This window comes from Protomyctophum bolini (assembly GCF_963924005.1).
Source record: "Protomyctophum bolini genome assembly, chromosome: 6".
NCBI classification, from domain to species: domain Eukaryota; kingdom Metazoa; phylum Chordata; class Actinopteri; order Myctophiformes; family Myctophidae; genus Protomyctophum; species Protomyctophum bolini.
The window spans coordinates 10,213,722-10,230,360 of record NC_137867.1 but is presented as its reverse complement, the minus strand read 5'-3'; the positions used below and the strand labels follow the sequence as shown (position 1 = coordinate 10,230,360).

Below are 16,639 nucleotides of genomic sequence, written 5' to 3'. Positions count from 1 at the left end.
AGATGGCGCTGGATATCAAAGGATGTAAAATTGACTGTTTTAATAGGATCAAATTAATAACTCAGTTGTAGAAGCCAGGAAGCCACTTTATGTAGTTGTCATTATTGTTGGTATATTATTTTATTGGCGGCGAGCATTAGATGGCACTGGTGCAATCCAGTAGTTTTCGAACTAAGGACTTTATACATAGGCCTACCCTGTGAAACGATTTCATACTTTACACACTTGCAAATATGGCATATGCTGCATAATGATACCTTACATTTGGTAAAGTACTAAAGTATTTTTTTTTACCATTAACATCCCATAAGGCAAACTTTTCAAACTTTCCTTATCCTTTAAGTAGCATGTCAAACTAGGGGGTTTTCATGATTGGAATAGTTTGACATGTCACATGTTACTTTAATTAAAGCATAAGGAAAGTTTGAAATGTTTGCCTTATATATATGATGATAATGGTAGGATGATAGGGTCAGATATTATTTATAAACCATTAAACCCCTATAAATGTACGTATATACTATATAATATAGTATATACTATATAATGTAGTATATACGTACATTCATGAATCCACTTAATATAGTAACTATATAGACAATATTTTAGGCCAATAAAAAAAATACCAAATGTCCCACTTTAAACAAAAGAAGCCTAGCTGCTGCTGTGCTGTTGACTACTATACTTCCACGTCCACCACAGGTGCACTCATTAGGAACGTCACAGCCTGCCTCACACCGGAAACGCAGAAGCTAGGAACCATGCACACAAACAAACACAAACAGATAGTTCTTACTTTACCACACTGAGCCAGAGAAACAAATAAAGAACACGGACAGAGAGAAGAACTTGAAAATACAAGAAACTGGACTACAAGAAACCCAAGAAGAGAGAGTGAGACTGTGAACTTATAGCCTCAGCCTGTATACTTAACTTTTTGCGGTGCTTCAAAAGAGTAAGACAACTATGGCGGTAATATCAATTGGACTTAATGTCATTTGTCTGCGTGGAGGATACACTCCCTTTCCGAGGAGGGACACATTGGGATTTTATCGAAAAAGTATTGTAGGCTGCCTTAATTGCATAAGGAAACTCAATAACTGACAGACATGCAGCCTATTAAGTCTACAGCAGCCATACCAACCAAATGTGGCGTCCTGCTGTCTCGCAGGGCGGCGCTGTCCGCCAGGACAACCCGGCGGCACCAGAAGCTTCCCGAGGAGGTTTCCAAAGGGATTAACACATCTTGTTGTGTCATTAACTGGGGAGTCTGTCGTACTTCTGAAGGCAACAGTAGGCAGTCCCACAGACAGTGTCTCCTCCCGTCCTGGGATTCTAGACAGAAAGACAGCGACACAGTAGCACTGCACGAAGTGAAGCCCGCACATGTCTGCAGCCGCTGCACACCACTGGGACCTGCACAGCGCGTAAAAAGACTCGCCTGTTGTTGGTATAAAGTTATTATATCATCTACCTCCACGGAGAGGACCGTTATTTCGCAATTCGCATTATACCCAGTCCCGCTAGATGACGTTGGCGCTGCTTGACCTATTATTATTACCTATGTTGTTCACTGGAGACCGAGAGCTGGCGACAAGGGAATAAAGCATAGCCTACGAATAACGGATTATATATATTTTTTTGTTTTAATCAAGACGATGCAAACATTTATGAGAAGGAGCTTGAGCTGAATCCCTCAACCCTGACCGAGAGAGGAAGTTTATCCATGGTATCGTCCACAACAATCAAGATCTTTTTGTAATCTATATCTTGGGGCAAAAAGGCCACCCTACAAGGTGTCAGGTAAGTTTTCTTTCTTTGTAACAGGTGTTTGTTTTTAAACGATGTCGGGGCATTTTTATTCACTCGCGACCAAACTATATTATTTCTTGATTCATCATTCATTTCACGGTAGCCCATTATGCAGGACTTTAGTTATTTTAATGTCTTGTTTTGGTCAACAAACAAAAAGACAGGAGCCGTTCTTTCTTAATTATTAGCCTACTTGGTGTCAACGTTTAGGTTGAGCGGCGCCATCAATCTAAAAAACAAAAACAACGTGCAACGTGCTGTGGTTAAAAGGCGTTTATTTGTAAGGTCCTAATGACCAAGCATGCAGCGACGACAGAGAATAAACAGGCCGAAGAGAGTGAATAACTTGAAACAAAAAAGGTAATCTATTATCGTTCTCCTCCTCATCTATTATGCCCGACAGCACCGTAAGAAAACGATTAAAAGTGTTCGCAGCCCATACACCAATTAGTAATTTCTTTTCGCGCTGTGCCAAAAGAATAATCTCCCTCGTAAGCAATTAAGCTAATAAAGTTGAAACGCCTAAATATTGATTCAGTGTGATCACTATAGGAAATGAATGGCCCCGGGTAGAAACCCATTGAGGAGCTTCTCCATGGTTACGTCCAGGATCGTCCAGTGTGTGTGTGTGTGTGTGTGTGTGTGTGTGTGGACACTGCGCTTTGTGTCTCCATCCATTGAAATAAAACAACGATTCTCTTTGGGGGAACCACTCACTGCCACACATGGTGCGTAATGCGAGAGAGAGAGAGAGAGAGAGAGAGAGAGAGAGAGACCCTACGGGGACCCGCTCCGCTCATAAAGGCCGGCCGTTGACTAATCTACACCCAGGGGGCTTTAAGTAGTAAATCTTGGCTTCGGTTTGAGGAACGCACATGTGCGGCTATACTGTTGAATGAACGAGTGCAGTGGGCTAGAATGTCGTGTTGTGCTGCATGCTATAGTATTAATTAAAGCCAAGGGTTCCTTTGCGCGTTTTACGCAGAATGCTCGGGACAAGCTTTAGGGGAGGGGTCGTGGTGGTGGCCGCCAGGCGAGTTCTCTTCCCCCATGGTTGAATAATTAAAAATGTCCACCTCATCTGTAATTTATCTGACATGCTGTCATTTTGGTGGTGGTGCTTGTGTGTGTGTGTGTGTGTGTGTGTGTGTGTGCCTGCATGTAAATCTCCTTTGTTGTCACTGTGTGATGGAGCCTTACACAGCTTAGTTAAACCCTTTATCTCTGTATGGGAGGGAGGAAAGCTTCTGTATATCTATTCAGCACTTACACCTGCTTCTCCTCTGTTAACTACTTTAACCTGTATGCTTGAGACCCTCGGGGCTCTATAGCCTTCTAGTAGTGTATGTATTGTCTGCTATTTTGGGGAAAGCTTTCGGAGATGGACAAGCTCACAACAAGATCAGTTTTCTTTCGTTCATGTAGGCTATACAGCAGTCGGTGATCGATGTACATATGTTTTAAATGTAATGATGAGTCCCGGCCGGGATGCAGGGATGGTCTTTTAGATGAGTCCCAGGGACATTGTATGAGTCCCACTTCAACAACGTTAGGACTAGTCATATTTAGCCATTTTTTTTTTTACAAATTGCAGCATTTAACTCCCATTTCATTTTAAATGGTTATAATGTGGTTATATGCATGTAGAAAACAGAAGAAGAAATTATTATTATAACTAATGCTAGCCTAATAATCTAGAATAATACAGTACAGTCGTGCATCCCATGGATGCAGAGGTCGTTGTTTGATTGCGTGACGTCCCTTAACTATAAACTGCGTTTTGGTATATGCAAAATCTCTGAGCAGTTGTACAAATATCGCCTGTATATTCAATTAAAGCAATAAATAATATATAGGGTGTTAAACCCCTTTGCTACTTGGTAAACTTGGCCAGGGGTCTGTACTTGGGTCTGCCTTTTTTCCCCCAGACTGGATCTTGCTCAGAACCCCCCTGGTCTCTTTTGTCCGCTAATGTTTATGTCATCGCCTGGCAGGGGTCACGGGGGTCCGTCTCAGAGTCCCCCCCCCCCTCCGTAAGACCCCCGGCAGGGTCTGAATGGGGATTCACTGGGCGGAAGCGTTGTTTTTAGTGCCTGTACCTCCTTTTCTCGTGTCTCATCGTCCCCCTTTAATGGCTGCTCGCTCGGCACAAAGCGGGACAGTGGCATAAACAAGACGCTGTCCGTGGAGGAGAGGTGCTGCATGGGCGGTGTCGCGCAGAGCATGCAGGCTGAGATTGATGCATGCTGCGGGCGGGATGAGAGAGAGGGCCTGGACTCCCTGTGTGAGAGGATGGATGGATGGATGGATGCATAGGATGTTTGCGAACGCAGTGAGCACTTACTATGAGACCTATAGCAGATCATGTCTGTGTGTCTGTCTGTCTGTCCGTCTGTCCCACTATCCAAATATGGAGTGTGTTGCATCAGCAATCACTCAGCTCCATATATGGGCACAAAAGGGGCCAGGTCCACTCAGCTCCATATATGGGCACAAAAGGGGCCAGTGATTTGTTTGTTGTGGACCTGGCCCCTTTTGTGCCCATATATGGAGCTGAGTGCGTTCGCTTCCCGCGTTCGCGCGTCTTACTCGTTATAGCCTGTGCAAGTATAGCCGATCTACATGGTTGAGCTGTTTTTTATTGTGCAAAAACAGCGCAACCGCAACCTAATAAATCCAACCTCATAAGTATATAGCAAATAATACAAGTGTACACACGCACACACACACACACACACACACACACACTCACTCACACTACATCACTTTCCATGCAGATGTAAACACCTCGCAGGTCACAGTCGTGGTAAATGGTAAACGGACTGCATTTCTATAGCACTTTTCTCCCAAGAGCAGTTTACAATGTACTTCACATTCACCCATTCACACACCGATGGCGGAGGAAACCAAACCAAAAGGCACCGATGTGCTCATCAGGAGCAATTATGGGTTCAGTGTTTAATTTGGGGTTCAGTGTCTTGCTGCAAGGACACCGGGAATTGAACCTGCGGAACCTTCGGATTCCAAGATGGCTGCTCTACCTCCTGAGCCACTGCTCAGTGTACATTGGGGTACCAGTCCAGAGATTAAAAACAAAAGCAAAAAAAGGTATCAAATTGCGGGCCTAATTCAGGGGGCAGTGGCTCAGCGGGCGATCCCCAGAGTTAAGTGTCAAAGTGTCCTTGAGCAAGACACTGAACAGAAATTCTCCCGATGAGCAGGTTGGTGCCTTGCATGGTCTCCTCCGCCGTCGGTGTGTGAGTGGGTGAATGTAATGCATATTGTAAAGCACCTTGGATAAAGCCAATTATATGGGATCCTTAGAATTAAAAAAAGTTTGTAAATCACTGCTTTAGACCAGGCCAATGATCCCTTCCCCTTAGACATTAACGACATAAACATTCACAACTTCAGTTTGTAACCTTGACCTTTGGCTCGATACTTGGTCAGTTGGTCTGCTCTTTTTTTCTCCCCCCTGTACCTCTTAACACGATGGACGCCTGGTCGCCTCGCAACCCGTCAGATGATGGGTTAAGATTTAACCCCGGAGGTCGCCAAACTCGTCAGATGGCTGCTAGACAGCGCCTATGTTCTTCCCATTGTGAGGAACAATGCGCGTGCCTCCCATAAGGATCCACTCATTAGTCATTGTCGTTTCTTTGTTGCTTGTTTTCTCCTTGTTTTTTTTTGCTTTCTGATCGCATTGCGCCAGCCATTTTACTGCTTGTGGTGAATCCTGAGACATGTAGGTTGCTGCTCGAAAAAGTTTTTGTGCCTCTACTCGTTGTATTGGGCTGTATTGACAGCAGGAGGCACTGCCTGAAAGTGTTAATAGTCGATATCCAAGGGTAATATTCCCCCCAGAATATTGATGTGAGGGTTGGGTTCAAGTTGTTAATTAAAAAAAAAGAACTATCACACAAAGATTATCTCTGATCCCCTGTTGAAGACCCCTGCTTTAGATAAGAGCAACGTACAGAGGGTATGCGCATGACATCGTCAAACCCGGAAGTTATGCAGGAATGCTTACGGAGTGGCAAAAAACTACTTTCTGGCCTTGACAGCCCAGACATCCAAACAGAAAAGTCCTGTCTGATTGCATTAAACAATGTTAAACTCACTTTGCATGTTGCTTTGCCACTCGATGTGCCATTCACTTTAAGCATGCGCATACCCTCTATATAGGAGGGATACCATGATGAATATTGAAGACGCTGACACACACATACACATGCACATAGAAAGACACAGACATGCGTAATAAACATGCATGTAATTCACAGAACGCACACACACGCGCACACACACACACGTACGCTAACCACACACACACACACACACACAGACTTTCGGTCTGCGCCCAGGGCATATTTGTTTTATTGTTCTCCCGATTCGGGTTTCAGATTTTGGTGTGGATTAGCCACAGAATATTCATAATAAGCGGTGTATAGTTGACATAAAAAATCACCAGCATCCCTTTGAGGGAAGTGAAGGTTATTTGTTTTCAGTGCTATACGGTTACACATGCGCTATACGGTATCGTGTGTCCCCTACGGTTATAGACACATGAGGGGGGGGAAAACGTACAACTCAGAGCCGTGCCATCAGTCATGGTTTCAGCGCCAACACAGACGTACTGTAAACTATTTCAAAGTATAATGTATGCAGCGTTTGGCGCTGATCGGTTCTCTGGTTCCGGATGCACAATCTGACCCTGTTTTTTTGTGAGTTCAAATCACACCTTTACCTGGTGTCTCTGTTTTTGTATTGTCATTATAGCCAAAGGTGTCAAACATTTTAGGGATGCGCCGAAAGGGAAATTCCGAATATAGGAAACGGTTGGCCCGAAAACCGCATATATACCGAATATGATTCACATTATATATCTTCTTTTCCTACCCTTGCTGTCGTGGCCGTACCTTTTAAAGGAAATCTATGGAAAAAAATTAATGGTTATGGCTAAACTTAAATAAGAATCACCATTATGGGTCCATAAAACATTTATTTAGCTCTTTTGAATGCATTAATTGCATAGACTGTTCAGTGATATATTTTCTGCCTATTCGGGCCCAAACCCGAAGAGTTTCGGTGATATTCGGTGCATCACTAATTTTAAAAGAAAACATTCAGAAATTGCAAATCTACAAGCTCACCACATGAGCTATACTTTGGGAATGCCCTTATAGGCGAAAATGGTCAAGTATCTTACAGTGCCTTGTGATGTTGTAGATCGGCTGTGTGGTTAGCTATTGAAAAATAGCAGATCTACAAGCTCATAGCGCGCCACTCGCGAGCTTGTAGGTCTGCTATTTTTGAAAAATCGAAAGAACGACTGACATTTTTAGAATCTGATCTCGGATCGGAATGGGTTCATCAGACCAGTGTGTGTCTCCAGTGGAAACCTCGTATGAATCTGACCTCGGGTCAGAATGGGCTAAGCGGGTCTTCGACGACGGGTTTCACGACGTCAGTGCGTCGACTGTACTCCACCAGCATGTTATGGGTGACTGATTATGCCCCTTTTTCCAGCCCCATATTTCATCCTCGCGCGTAGACGGTAGTGGAGACAGGCCGGTGCTTCGCTAGTTGTTGTGTTTGGACTCGGTGGAGGATCAGGGAAGCGGTGGGCCCTCCGACGAGCAGCCAACAATCCTGAGGTCTCTTTAGCCGGGGCTGATGAGAGGATCCTCGCTATACCGTCAATGCAGTGTAGTACACAGCCGCCGTGACCTCGCTGTCAACTCTCATACTTCTACACGTGCATGCACAGGCGCACACACACACACACACACACACACACACACACACACACACACACACACACACACACACACACACACACACACACACACACACACACACACTCTCACACTCTCTCTCTCTCTCAGACTGGTCTTTTGTTCTGTATTGTTGTCCGTACGGCCGTGAAGGAGCCTCCCCTGCCGTATTGAACTTGAACTCTGACCTCCTTGTGATGTCGTGGTGGGTTCGGTCAGCCTCCCCCGCTGAGCCGATCCAAGTGGGAGTGACGCCCCTCTTTTCTCCCAGCAGCTCCCCGCCCACTCGGACACACAAACAATTCAAATAATGAATCCTGATACCATAGGGTTGTGAGATAACTCGTAGATTGGCTATTGTCAGCAAAGGGATATGGGGCTCTATTTTCCGTCCATGCTAAACCCCTTATCCCTAAACTACTTTGCCTTTTCTTTTTTTACTATTTTGAAAATACTTTTTGAATAGTTCAACTATAGCTGATCTACATCATCGACACGCTGTGAGCTTTTTTACTGGCTATTTTAACTACCGGTATTCAAAATAGTAAAAAAAGGCAAAGTAGTTTAGGCATGGACGAAAATGGAGTAGAGGGGGGGAAAAGGAAGACCCCTGGGGGACTCCGGTCAACAAAGTATATCGTCACTGTCAAGTGGAAACCTGTGTCCAAAACTGTTACTTTTCAGGATTCAAATTCTAACATAACAAAAGTACTATCGGATTCACAAGCTCGAGCTTGTCGATGTGCTACTTTTGTGTAGTATGATGTTGATGTAGGCCATTCATTTAAAGATGGAGTGCCATGATTTTTTCTCCACTCTAAAACATGATCATCAGGTCTTATTGTTGTATAAGGAGGAAGAATCTTTTCAAAAAAAGATTGACCACCTGTGTAGACTCCCTGTGTAGACTCCCTGTGTAGACTCCCTGTGTAGACTCCCTGTATAGACTCCCTGTGTAGACTCCCTGTGTAGACTCCCTGTGTAGACTCCCTGTATAGACTCCCTGTGTAGACTCCCTGTGTAGACTCCCTGTGTAGACTCCCTGTGTAGACTCCCTGTGTAGACTCCCTGTGTAGACTCCCTGTATAGACTCCCTGTGTAGGCTCCCTGTGTAGACTCCCTGTATAGACTCCCTGTGTAGACTCCCTGTGTAGACTCCCTGTGTAGACTCCCTGTGTAGACTCCCTGTATAGACTCCCTGTGTAGACTCCCTGTGTAGACTCCCTGTGTAGACTCCCTGTGTAGACTCCCTGTGTAGACTCTGTGTAGACTCCATGTAGAGTCCTTGTGTAGACTCCCTGTGTAGACTCTGTGTGTAGACTCCCTGTGTAGACTCCCTGTAGACTCCGTGTAGAGTCCTTGTGTAGACTCCCTGTGTAGACTCTGTGTGTAGACTCCCTGTGTAGACTCCCTGTGTAGACTCCCTGTGTAGACTCCCTGTGTAGACTCCCTGTAGACTCCGTGTAGAGTCCTTGTGTAGACTCCCTGTGTAGACTCCCTGTGTAGACTCCCTGTGTAGACTCCCTGTGTAGACTCTGTGTAGACTCCCTGTGTAGACTCCCTGTGTAGACTCCCTGTTTAGACTACCTGTATAGACTCCCTGTGTAGACTCCCTGTTTAGACTCCCTGTATAGACTCCCTGTGTAGACTCTGTATAGACTCCCTGTGTAGACTCCCTGTGTAGACTCCCGGTGTAGACTCCCGGTGTAGACTCCCGGTGTAGACTCCCTGTGTAGACTCCCTGTGTAGACTCCCGGTGTAGACTCCCGGTGTAGACTCCCTGTGTAGACTCCCTGTGTAGACTCCCTGTGTAGACTCCCTGTATAGACTCCCTGTGTAGACTCTGTATAGACTCCCTGTGTAGACTCCCTGTGTAGACTCTGTATAGACTCCCTGTGTAGACTCCCTGTATAGACTCCCTGTGTAGACTCTGTATAGACTCCCTGTGTAGACTCCCTGTGTAGACTCTGTATAGACTCCCTGTGTAGACTCCCTGTGTAGACTCCCTGTGTAGACTGTGTAGACTCCGTGTAGACTCCCTGTGTAGACTCCGTGTAGACTCCCTGTGTAGACTCCGTGTAGACTCCCTGTGTAGACTCCTGGGGGTGTAGACTCGAGGGGGGAAAAAAGGGACAAAGTACAGAGCCAAACAAATAATGCCTGAAAATACACCATGAGTCCAACTGAAAGATATAACGTGTAAACAAACAAAACAAATAATTTACCATTACCAATGACGATGGTGCTGTCACACAAGTCTATGACGAGATCTATGAAATCTATGAGAAATCTGCTTCATCCCTCTCAGCTAATGAGGAGATGTTGTAGTTTTCCTCATGTTGTAGTTTTCGGTGGTCACCTCATCGACCTAAAACTGGAGTATGAATAGGCCTTAAAGGCTCATTCATACTCCAGTTTTTGGTGATAGGTTACCACCGAAGCTATCACCTAAAACGGTGATAAGAGTTGAGGCCATCACACTCACGGTGATGTCCTTAAGGATTGACCCCGCCTCCCTGTGGTTTACCCAACTTCTAGACCAATCAGTGAACAGAGAGATGAGTCTGATGTGTCCGCGGTGATATAGCTGATCATCACCGCGACTGACGTAATGGTGTAGTTTTCCAACCCTTTAACAACTACACTGGGGTAATAACCTATCGCCAAAAACTGGAGTATGTATGAGCCTTTACGCGTACAGGGTAATTCTGCACGTTTCTAAAGCGACGAAGCTTGTGACGTGGTGTGAAGCGACACATTGTGAGCTTGTAGAGCTGCTACATTGTCACTAGTTTGGGTCCCGGGTAAGCTTGCATCTTAATTTCTCTTCTCGGTCTCGAGGTAAAAAGTTTGGGAACCACTGGTGTAGATGCACACACACACACACACACACACACACACACACACACAAACCCCCTCCCCTCTCAGCGGTAGGTTCCCGCCCTCTATCCGGCCATAAATCCTTGCAGGCTCTATCCCTCCCCTTGGCTGGGTTCTCTTTTCAAAGCCACGTGGAAGGCATCCCACACACACACACACACACACACACACACACACACATCATCCCCACACGTTGATGCTTCCTCCTCCTAATGTTCGCCGGTCAGGTGGAGGAGGGTCACGCGCTGTGTTTTCTACCGGGGGGGAGAGAGAGAGAGAGAGAGAGAGAGAGAGGGGGGGGGGGGGGTGGGAGGGAGCGGCGACGTTGGCGGGCTCATGGCAACCTATCCTTGGCAGGGCCGGATTTACCCTCCCAAGGGCCCACGGGCTAGACAAAATGTCAGGGCCCCCCCGGGCTGTGCGGTGCATTTCGGACGGAAGAATATTTCCGTATTTTGTTATAATTTCGCTGTAATTTTGGGGTACCAAAAGAGAGAGGCTTTTTTTCATACACACTCGCACCATATACAGTAGGCGTGAACTTGAAAAAAAAATCAATGGATAATTGGAAAATACAAAGAAACACCAAATATTAAATGTTCAGGAAATGAACATTTATTATTTCTTATTTTAGAAGCAAAGCAATACTGCCTCATCATAGTTGGTATTGTGACTTTATTGTCCGATACTTGCATGAGAGGGTGAGAGGTGGTGGAGTTGGCTGCTTTAGCACACATCTTGAGGGTCCAATGGAGTTAGCTGGTTTTGTCCGAAGCGCCTTTTAATACTTAACATTGGTTCAATAATGTTCTTAACCAACACACAGATTTATGGTGACAAATTTAGAACCTGAAAGATGGAGTTGATGCCGGACAACAACGATATGGTATTAAGAGTAAAAAAAATCACACCTGTGTGAAGTGAGGGGTGTTCTTATCATCATACATCATCTCATTCCTGCCAATCACAATTTGCGGCCTCACCTTCGTCATCAATGTTTGTGTTACGCAATGTTTGTGTTTACACTATGACGTAAGATTGTCCATTCATTGTCAACGGGAATTTAATTTTTAAGTTTGTGTAGGACAAAGCTTGTGGACACACACTAAAAGCCGAGCATATGAGGGGCTCAAAAACAAAAAGAACAAAAACGAACAGAAAGCGCACACGTGCCCACACACGCATGCACAAATACGTCACAAACACACAATGTAAACGTAAAACTCCATTGAAATCACTATTCAGTGCTCAATATGGAACCATGGATTGTCCTTTCAGACGTTCACTACTGAGGAGTTAAAATCTTACAGGCCTTCCGATTCCAATTTTGTCAATTAGTATACCAAACTCAACATTTATTCTCTGTTTACTGAAGAGCTGGAGACACCCCTCCCCAAATCACTCAATCACTGAACGGACGTATAGCAAAGCAATTAATTTAGAGCTACTTAACACTTACAAAACAAAAAGTGAGAGGCGCTATTATCGTCATACATCATCACATTCCGGCCAATCACTTTTGGCATCCTCACGTTTTAAGCCCTCAGCCAATCAAATCATCGCTATGGGGTACACACAGAGACACCAAGCTGGGAACAGAATGGGCTGAAAAAAAATCACACGTGTGTGAAGTGAGGGGCGTGATGTACTCTTATCATTGTACATCATCCAATAAAAGAAAATATATACTTCCTCATGAATTAATTTGTCAACTTATGTTCTCTTTTAATCATGATGATACAATGTAAAAAAATATTCAATGTTTTTAATGTTAATATAATATATATATATATATATATATATATATATATATATATATATATATTATATATATATATACAAGCACCGAGCTGAATTTTAACAGTTGCACTGTGTTTAGAAAAGTAAATTTACTCGTCCACAAATTACATAAATTATCCTTTCTTTGTTAATGGTTTGTATTGCCCCAAAAAAAAGATTTGTTGAGACACATAATTATGACGTAAATTCTCCTTTCATTGTCAATGGCAAATGTGACACGTGTTGGGACTAAAAGCTGTATATAGGAGAGGCTAGCGCCCCTCAAAAATGCACAGCTTGAAATTAAAACAACAGATCTAATAACGGCATGGTTTCCCTTCCCTGTGAATCTCTGATGTCAATGTCGATGATGTAACATTGAAGACATCATACAGTAAGCGACAGCAGGATGGTGGAACTGAGATGTTTGATATGAATTCACAAAAATGTGAATACATATTCACACACATGTTTTTTACCCCCCAAAAAAGGATATTCAGGGATTTACTTCTTAGTTAGGTAGATTGGTCTGGTTTGAATTTCATTTTGCTCACCCCATAGTTGTGTGACCAATTCGGAACCCACTATATTCAAAGTGGGAAATATTTTGCCTCTTAGTCTTACCCACCAAATTTCCAGTCTAATATCTGCAATGATATTAATCTGGCCATGGCAGGATCTTGACTTCCTTGACGTAGGTCAAGGTAGTCAAAAGCCTACTGGTTTGTGAGAGTTAGCCATGGACAGACGGACACAAGGACACTTCCCCGTCCTTGATAAACCCATTGTAACCTCAAACTCCATTTTAACCATGATAGATTAATCGAAAACACCTGTCCTTGGTACTGGTGTTGACTGATATTGTGTTTCTAATATGTGAGAGGGGCTGCATTCTTTCAATTCCTTTATCATTTTATGTTTGAGTAAATAAAATAAAATAAAATAAAATAATAAATTAAAATGGGTATTGAAAAATCACAGCCAATATCGCTCAACAGAACCAAGGACGGGTGTTTTTGAAGAAAGTGGAGTTTGAGGTTAAAATGTATTGGGGAAAACAATCTCATTTAAATACTGAATCAAGCAAATTCCTGGCGTGCACACGGGTAAAAGCTTTATTTCCGACATACTATTGGTCCGACTGTCATTAGACTGACGACCTACCTCAAGCCATAACCTAACCCTAACCGCAAGCACGGAGCAACGCATGTTCGGGAGCGACGGGTGATTTCCGCATGTCGGATCTTTTGTGTCGGATCTGCGTGCACACAGAAGCCATCGTAGATGTTGAAATGACCCCAAACATGTTTGAAAGTGAAATATCCCTTTAACAATTCCTCCCCTTTTGCAGTCATTTTCTCTCTTCTGTCCCATTGCCTGGAACTTATCCTCATCTGTTGCCGTTGGTAGTCATGGCGGCCAGTTCCCACCTGATGTCATATGGGAGTCCCGACTGCCCCAGATTGTACTGAATCACTGCTATCTTGCATAGCGTCTTCATACTAGGACTCGGATCTAGGATGTACAAATCGGACACCTCTGTGTCGTACACAGATACGCATTCAACGTCCACTGCATTGGGCGTGTATCTGTACCTGTAGCCTCCGAAGAGGACCATGCGTTCTCCCACCATGCAAGAGCACATCCGAGTTATCCAGCACGGGTATTTCCCCTTGGGCTCGACTTTCTTCCAGGAGAAGGTCTCCGGATTGAACTTCCACAGGTCGTTGAAGGTCCGGAAGGTCCGAAAGTTGCGGCCGCCAAATATGTACAGCTCTCCGTTGTAGGCAAAGGCTGAATGACCCTCGCGTCCCTCCGGAAGAGGCTGCGCGACCGTGCTCTGCCAGCAGTTTGTCACCGTGTCAAAGACTCTGATGTTGTTGTTGTGGTCCACGTCCTTCCCATTGCCCCCAAACACATACATCTTAGTCCCGATGACGGTGGCAGAGTGGTATTGGGAAGCGGGCGCTTCCAGAGTGTTCCTGGGGTCAATTAAAGACCAGACCATTGTCGAGGTGTCCAACTTATACACGTCATTGGAGTGTCCGGTCTGCCTGTTGTATCCTCCGAAAATATACATGACCTCGCCCAAGACACAGGCCGAGTGGCCGTACCTTGCCTCTGGAACAGTCCCGGCAGGAACCTTGGGCTTGGACCATCTGTGGGTGTCTACTTCAAACCCGTGGAGCACGTTGCACGGCTGATTGTTCACCATTCCCCCCCAGATGTAGACGTCATCTTGTATCAGCACGGCTGTGTGGCCATAGCGCATAGAGGGAACCTCAGGGGGGCGCTCTCCTGTTCCGGTCGTCACCGGGGGCAACTTGGCCCAGCGCAAAGACACTGTGTTGAAGACGTGCACGTCAATCTGACCCATGTACATGAAGGTGGTCCCATACCCGCCGAACGAGTACACCTTGTGACCTACTGCGACGGCTGCATGGTAGGCTCTCTTTAGTCCGTCCAGGTGCAGTGCCCAACGCAACATTTAATACGCTGGGCAGGCACTGCCGTGGAACAACAAGGGGGGGGGGGGGGCTTTCTTGAGTCTTGTTCTATAGAAAGACCTTTCCGGATTCTTTCCCAAACAGTTATGGGAGAAAACCACAGGAAAGCTTGTGTGTTAAGGTTGTTATTTGACATGTACTCGAGACCATATTGTTTGCAGAATGGGGTCCTTACTGGGGTGAACTATATTGTGCATGGTCAACAGTATTGCGAAGCTTGGCCAATCCGTGAAGCTGATGATTGAGTTGACCGATCAGGGAAGCCCATGCCCTAAAAGTGCAGGGAAACTTTAGTGGTGAATGTCGTGAGACTTGCCTCTCTCTCTCTCTCTCTCTATTCCAATGTTTATTCCAGTGTGCATAACAGAAAAACATATATACTGCATTTTATGTTGTTATACAGTAGTTGCCATATCGGGTCTGTATATTACTGTATGCTAGACATTAAACGGAACACATTATATTTGAGTAATGTGATCAACATATGTTTACACACACATATTTCTTATTCCATTCCGACTTGCCAAAGGCGATTTCACTTCCACCCATGATATACACCACTACAAATGTCAGTTTTTTTTTTACATTTACTGTATGGTGGTGTTGTGCGTCATATGACATTGACAATTAACGTCAAACAGTGTTTTGATATTTGTGTGGATACAGGGCAGTGTTGATTTTGACAGCACATTTTGATTTTAGTTTTAGTGATAGTCCCTTGAATAGTTTCCATTTAGTTTCAGTGATCGTAATGACTCTTTTACACTTGCTGAAAATGGACGATCTACAAGCTCAGCGTGACGCCTTGTTCTCTACTCCACGATAGTCTCTTCTGGTTTTTATTTGTTGACGAAATTGTCAGTATATTTAGTCTTAGCTTTTGTCATCATAGGCAGCATAGTTTTCATTTAGTTAACTTGTCGTCAGTGAAAAAAGGTAGTCAACGGACAATTTTCGTCTTGGCTTAAGTCGACGAAATCAACACTGGTATAGGGGGTGGGGGGTGTGTGGTGTGTGTGTGTGTGTGTGTGGGGGGGGGGGGGGGGGGTGAGTGTGGCCTGAAAAGGCTGAGAACCACTGGTCTACCCTGTGTTTGTGAAAGACAGACTGAGAAAGGGTTTAAAAAGTGTGAGAATGGGGGAGAGAGAGAGAAAGGTAGAGACGGTGAGAGAGAGAGAAACGGCGGGGGGGGGAGGGTTCTGTGTTGAAAACTTGACCCTGCATAAGGAGGTCAGGTCCCCCACGGGTTCATAGATCAGGCTTCCTAAGCCTCTCCATTAGCTTCTTCATTGGCCTTCAACCCTGTTAGTCTCCTCATTGGCTCGCTATAGCCAGACCCCCCCCACAATCAATGTTCAAATGCTTCCGTCATACACTCTGGAGAGAGTGTGTGTGTGTGTGTGTGTGTGTGTGTGTGTGTGTGTGTGTGTCACCCATAATCACTTACTTTTGAATTTCAACCTGGTGTTTTTGTCAGGATGGCGGACAATTATTTTAGCACTTTTGATAGTATTTGTTTGATTGTGTGTGTGTGTGTGTGTGTGTGTTTATTACGGTCTAGGTCTTCAACAGGGGTCATGGGACCCCTAAGGGTTCCTCAGACTTATACTACTTACTTAAGGGCCCTGCCAAATCTTTGTGTAATATAGGAACGTTTTTCATTTCCTTTTTACATGAACCTGCACTTGAGCATCACTTTCTGAAGGGAACGTGCACAGACAATAGCCAATCTACAAGTTCATATACCGTAGATGGGCTGTTTTTGGTGAAGAGGTTTGGTGTGCATGTGTGTGGGGCTGTGGGTTGGGGCAGACCGAGGCCAAAGGTCAAAACGATTATGTATTGAGCATTAAGAGGTTAAATGTCTGAACATACACATTCACA

General features: G+C 44.7%; 2 protein-coding genes across 2 annotated transcripts in view; one reads left to right on the top strand and one right to left on the bottom strand.

The window, feature by feature from the left end:
- Positions 1-1,657: 1,657 nt before the first annotated feature.
- adgrv1 (adhesion G protein-coupled receptor V1) overlaps positions 1,658-16,639 on the top strand; it is a 306,098-nt gene continuing 291,116 nt past the window's right edge. The window contains 1 exon segment of the mRNA XM_080765672.1: positions 1,658-1,803. The gene's annotated coding sequence lies outside the window, so the exon portion shown is untranslated.
- LOC308316887 (kelch domain-containing protein 3-like) lies at positions 13,639-14,736 on the bottom strand (the record flags this gene model as incomplete). Its single annotated transcript, XM_080765673.1, has 1 exon — positions 13,639-14,736. The coding sequence occupies one exon, from the start codon at positions 14,734-14,736 to the stop codon at positions 13,639-13,641; it is 1,098 nt and encodes a 365-aa protein (XP_080621799.1).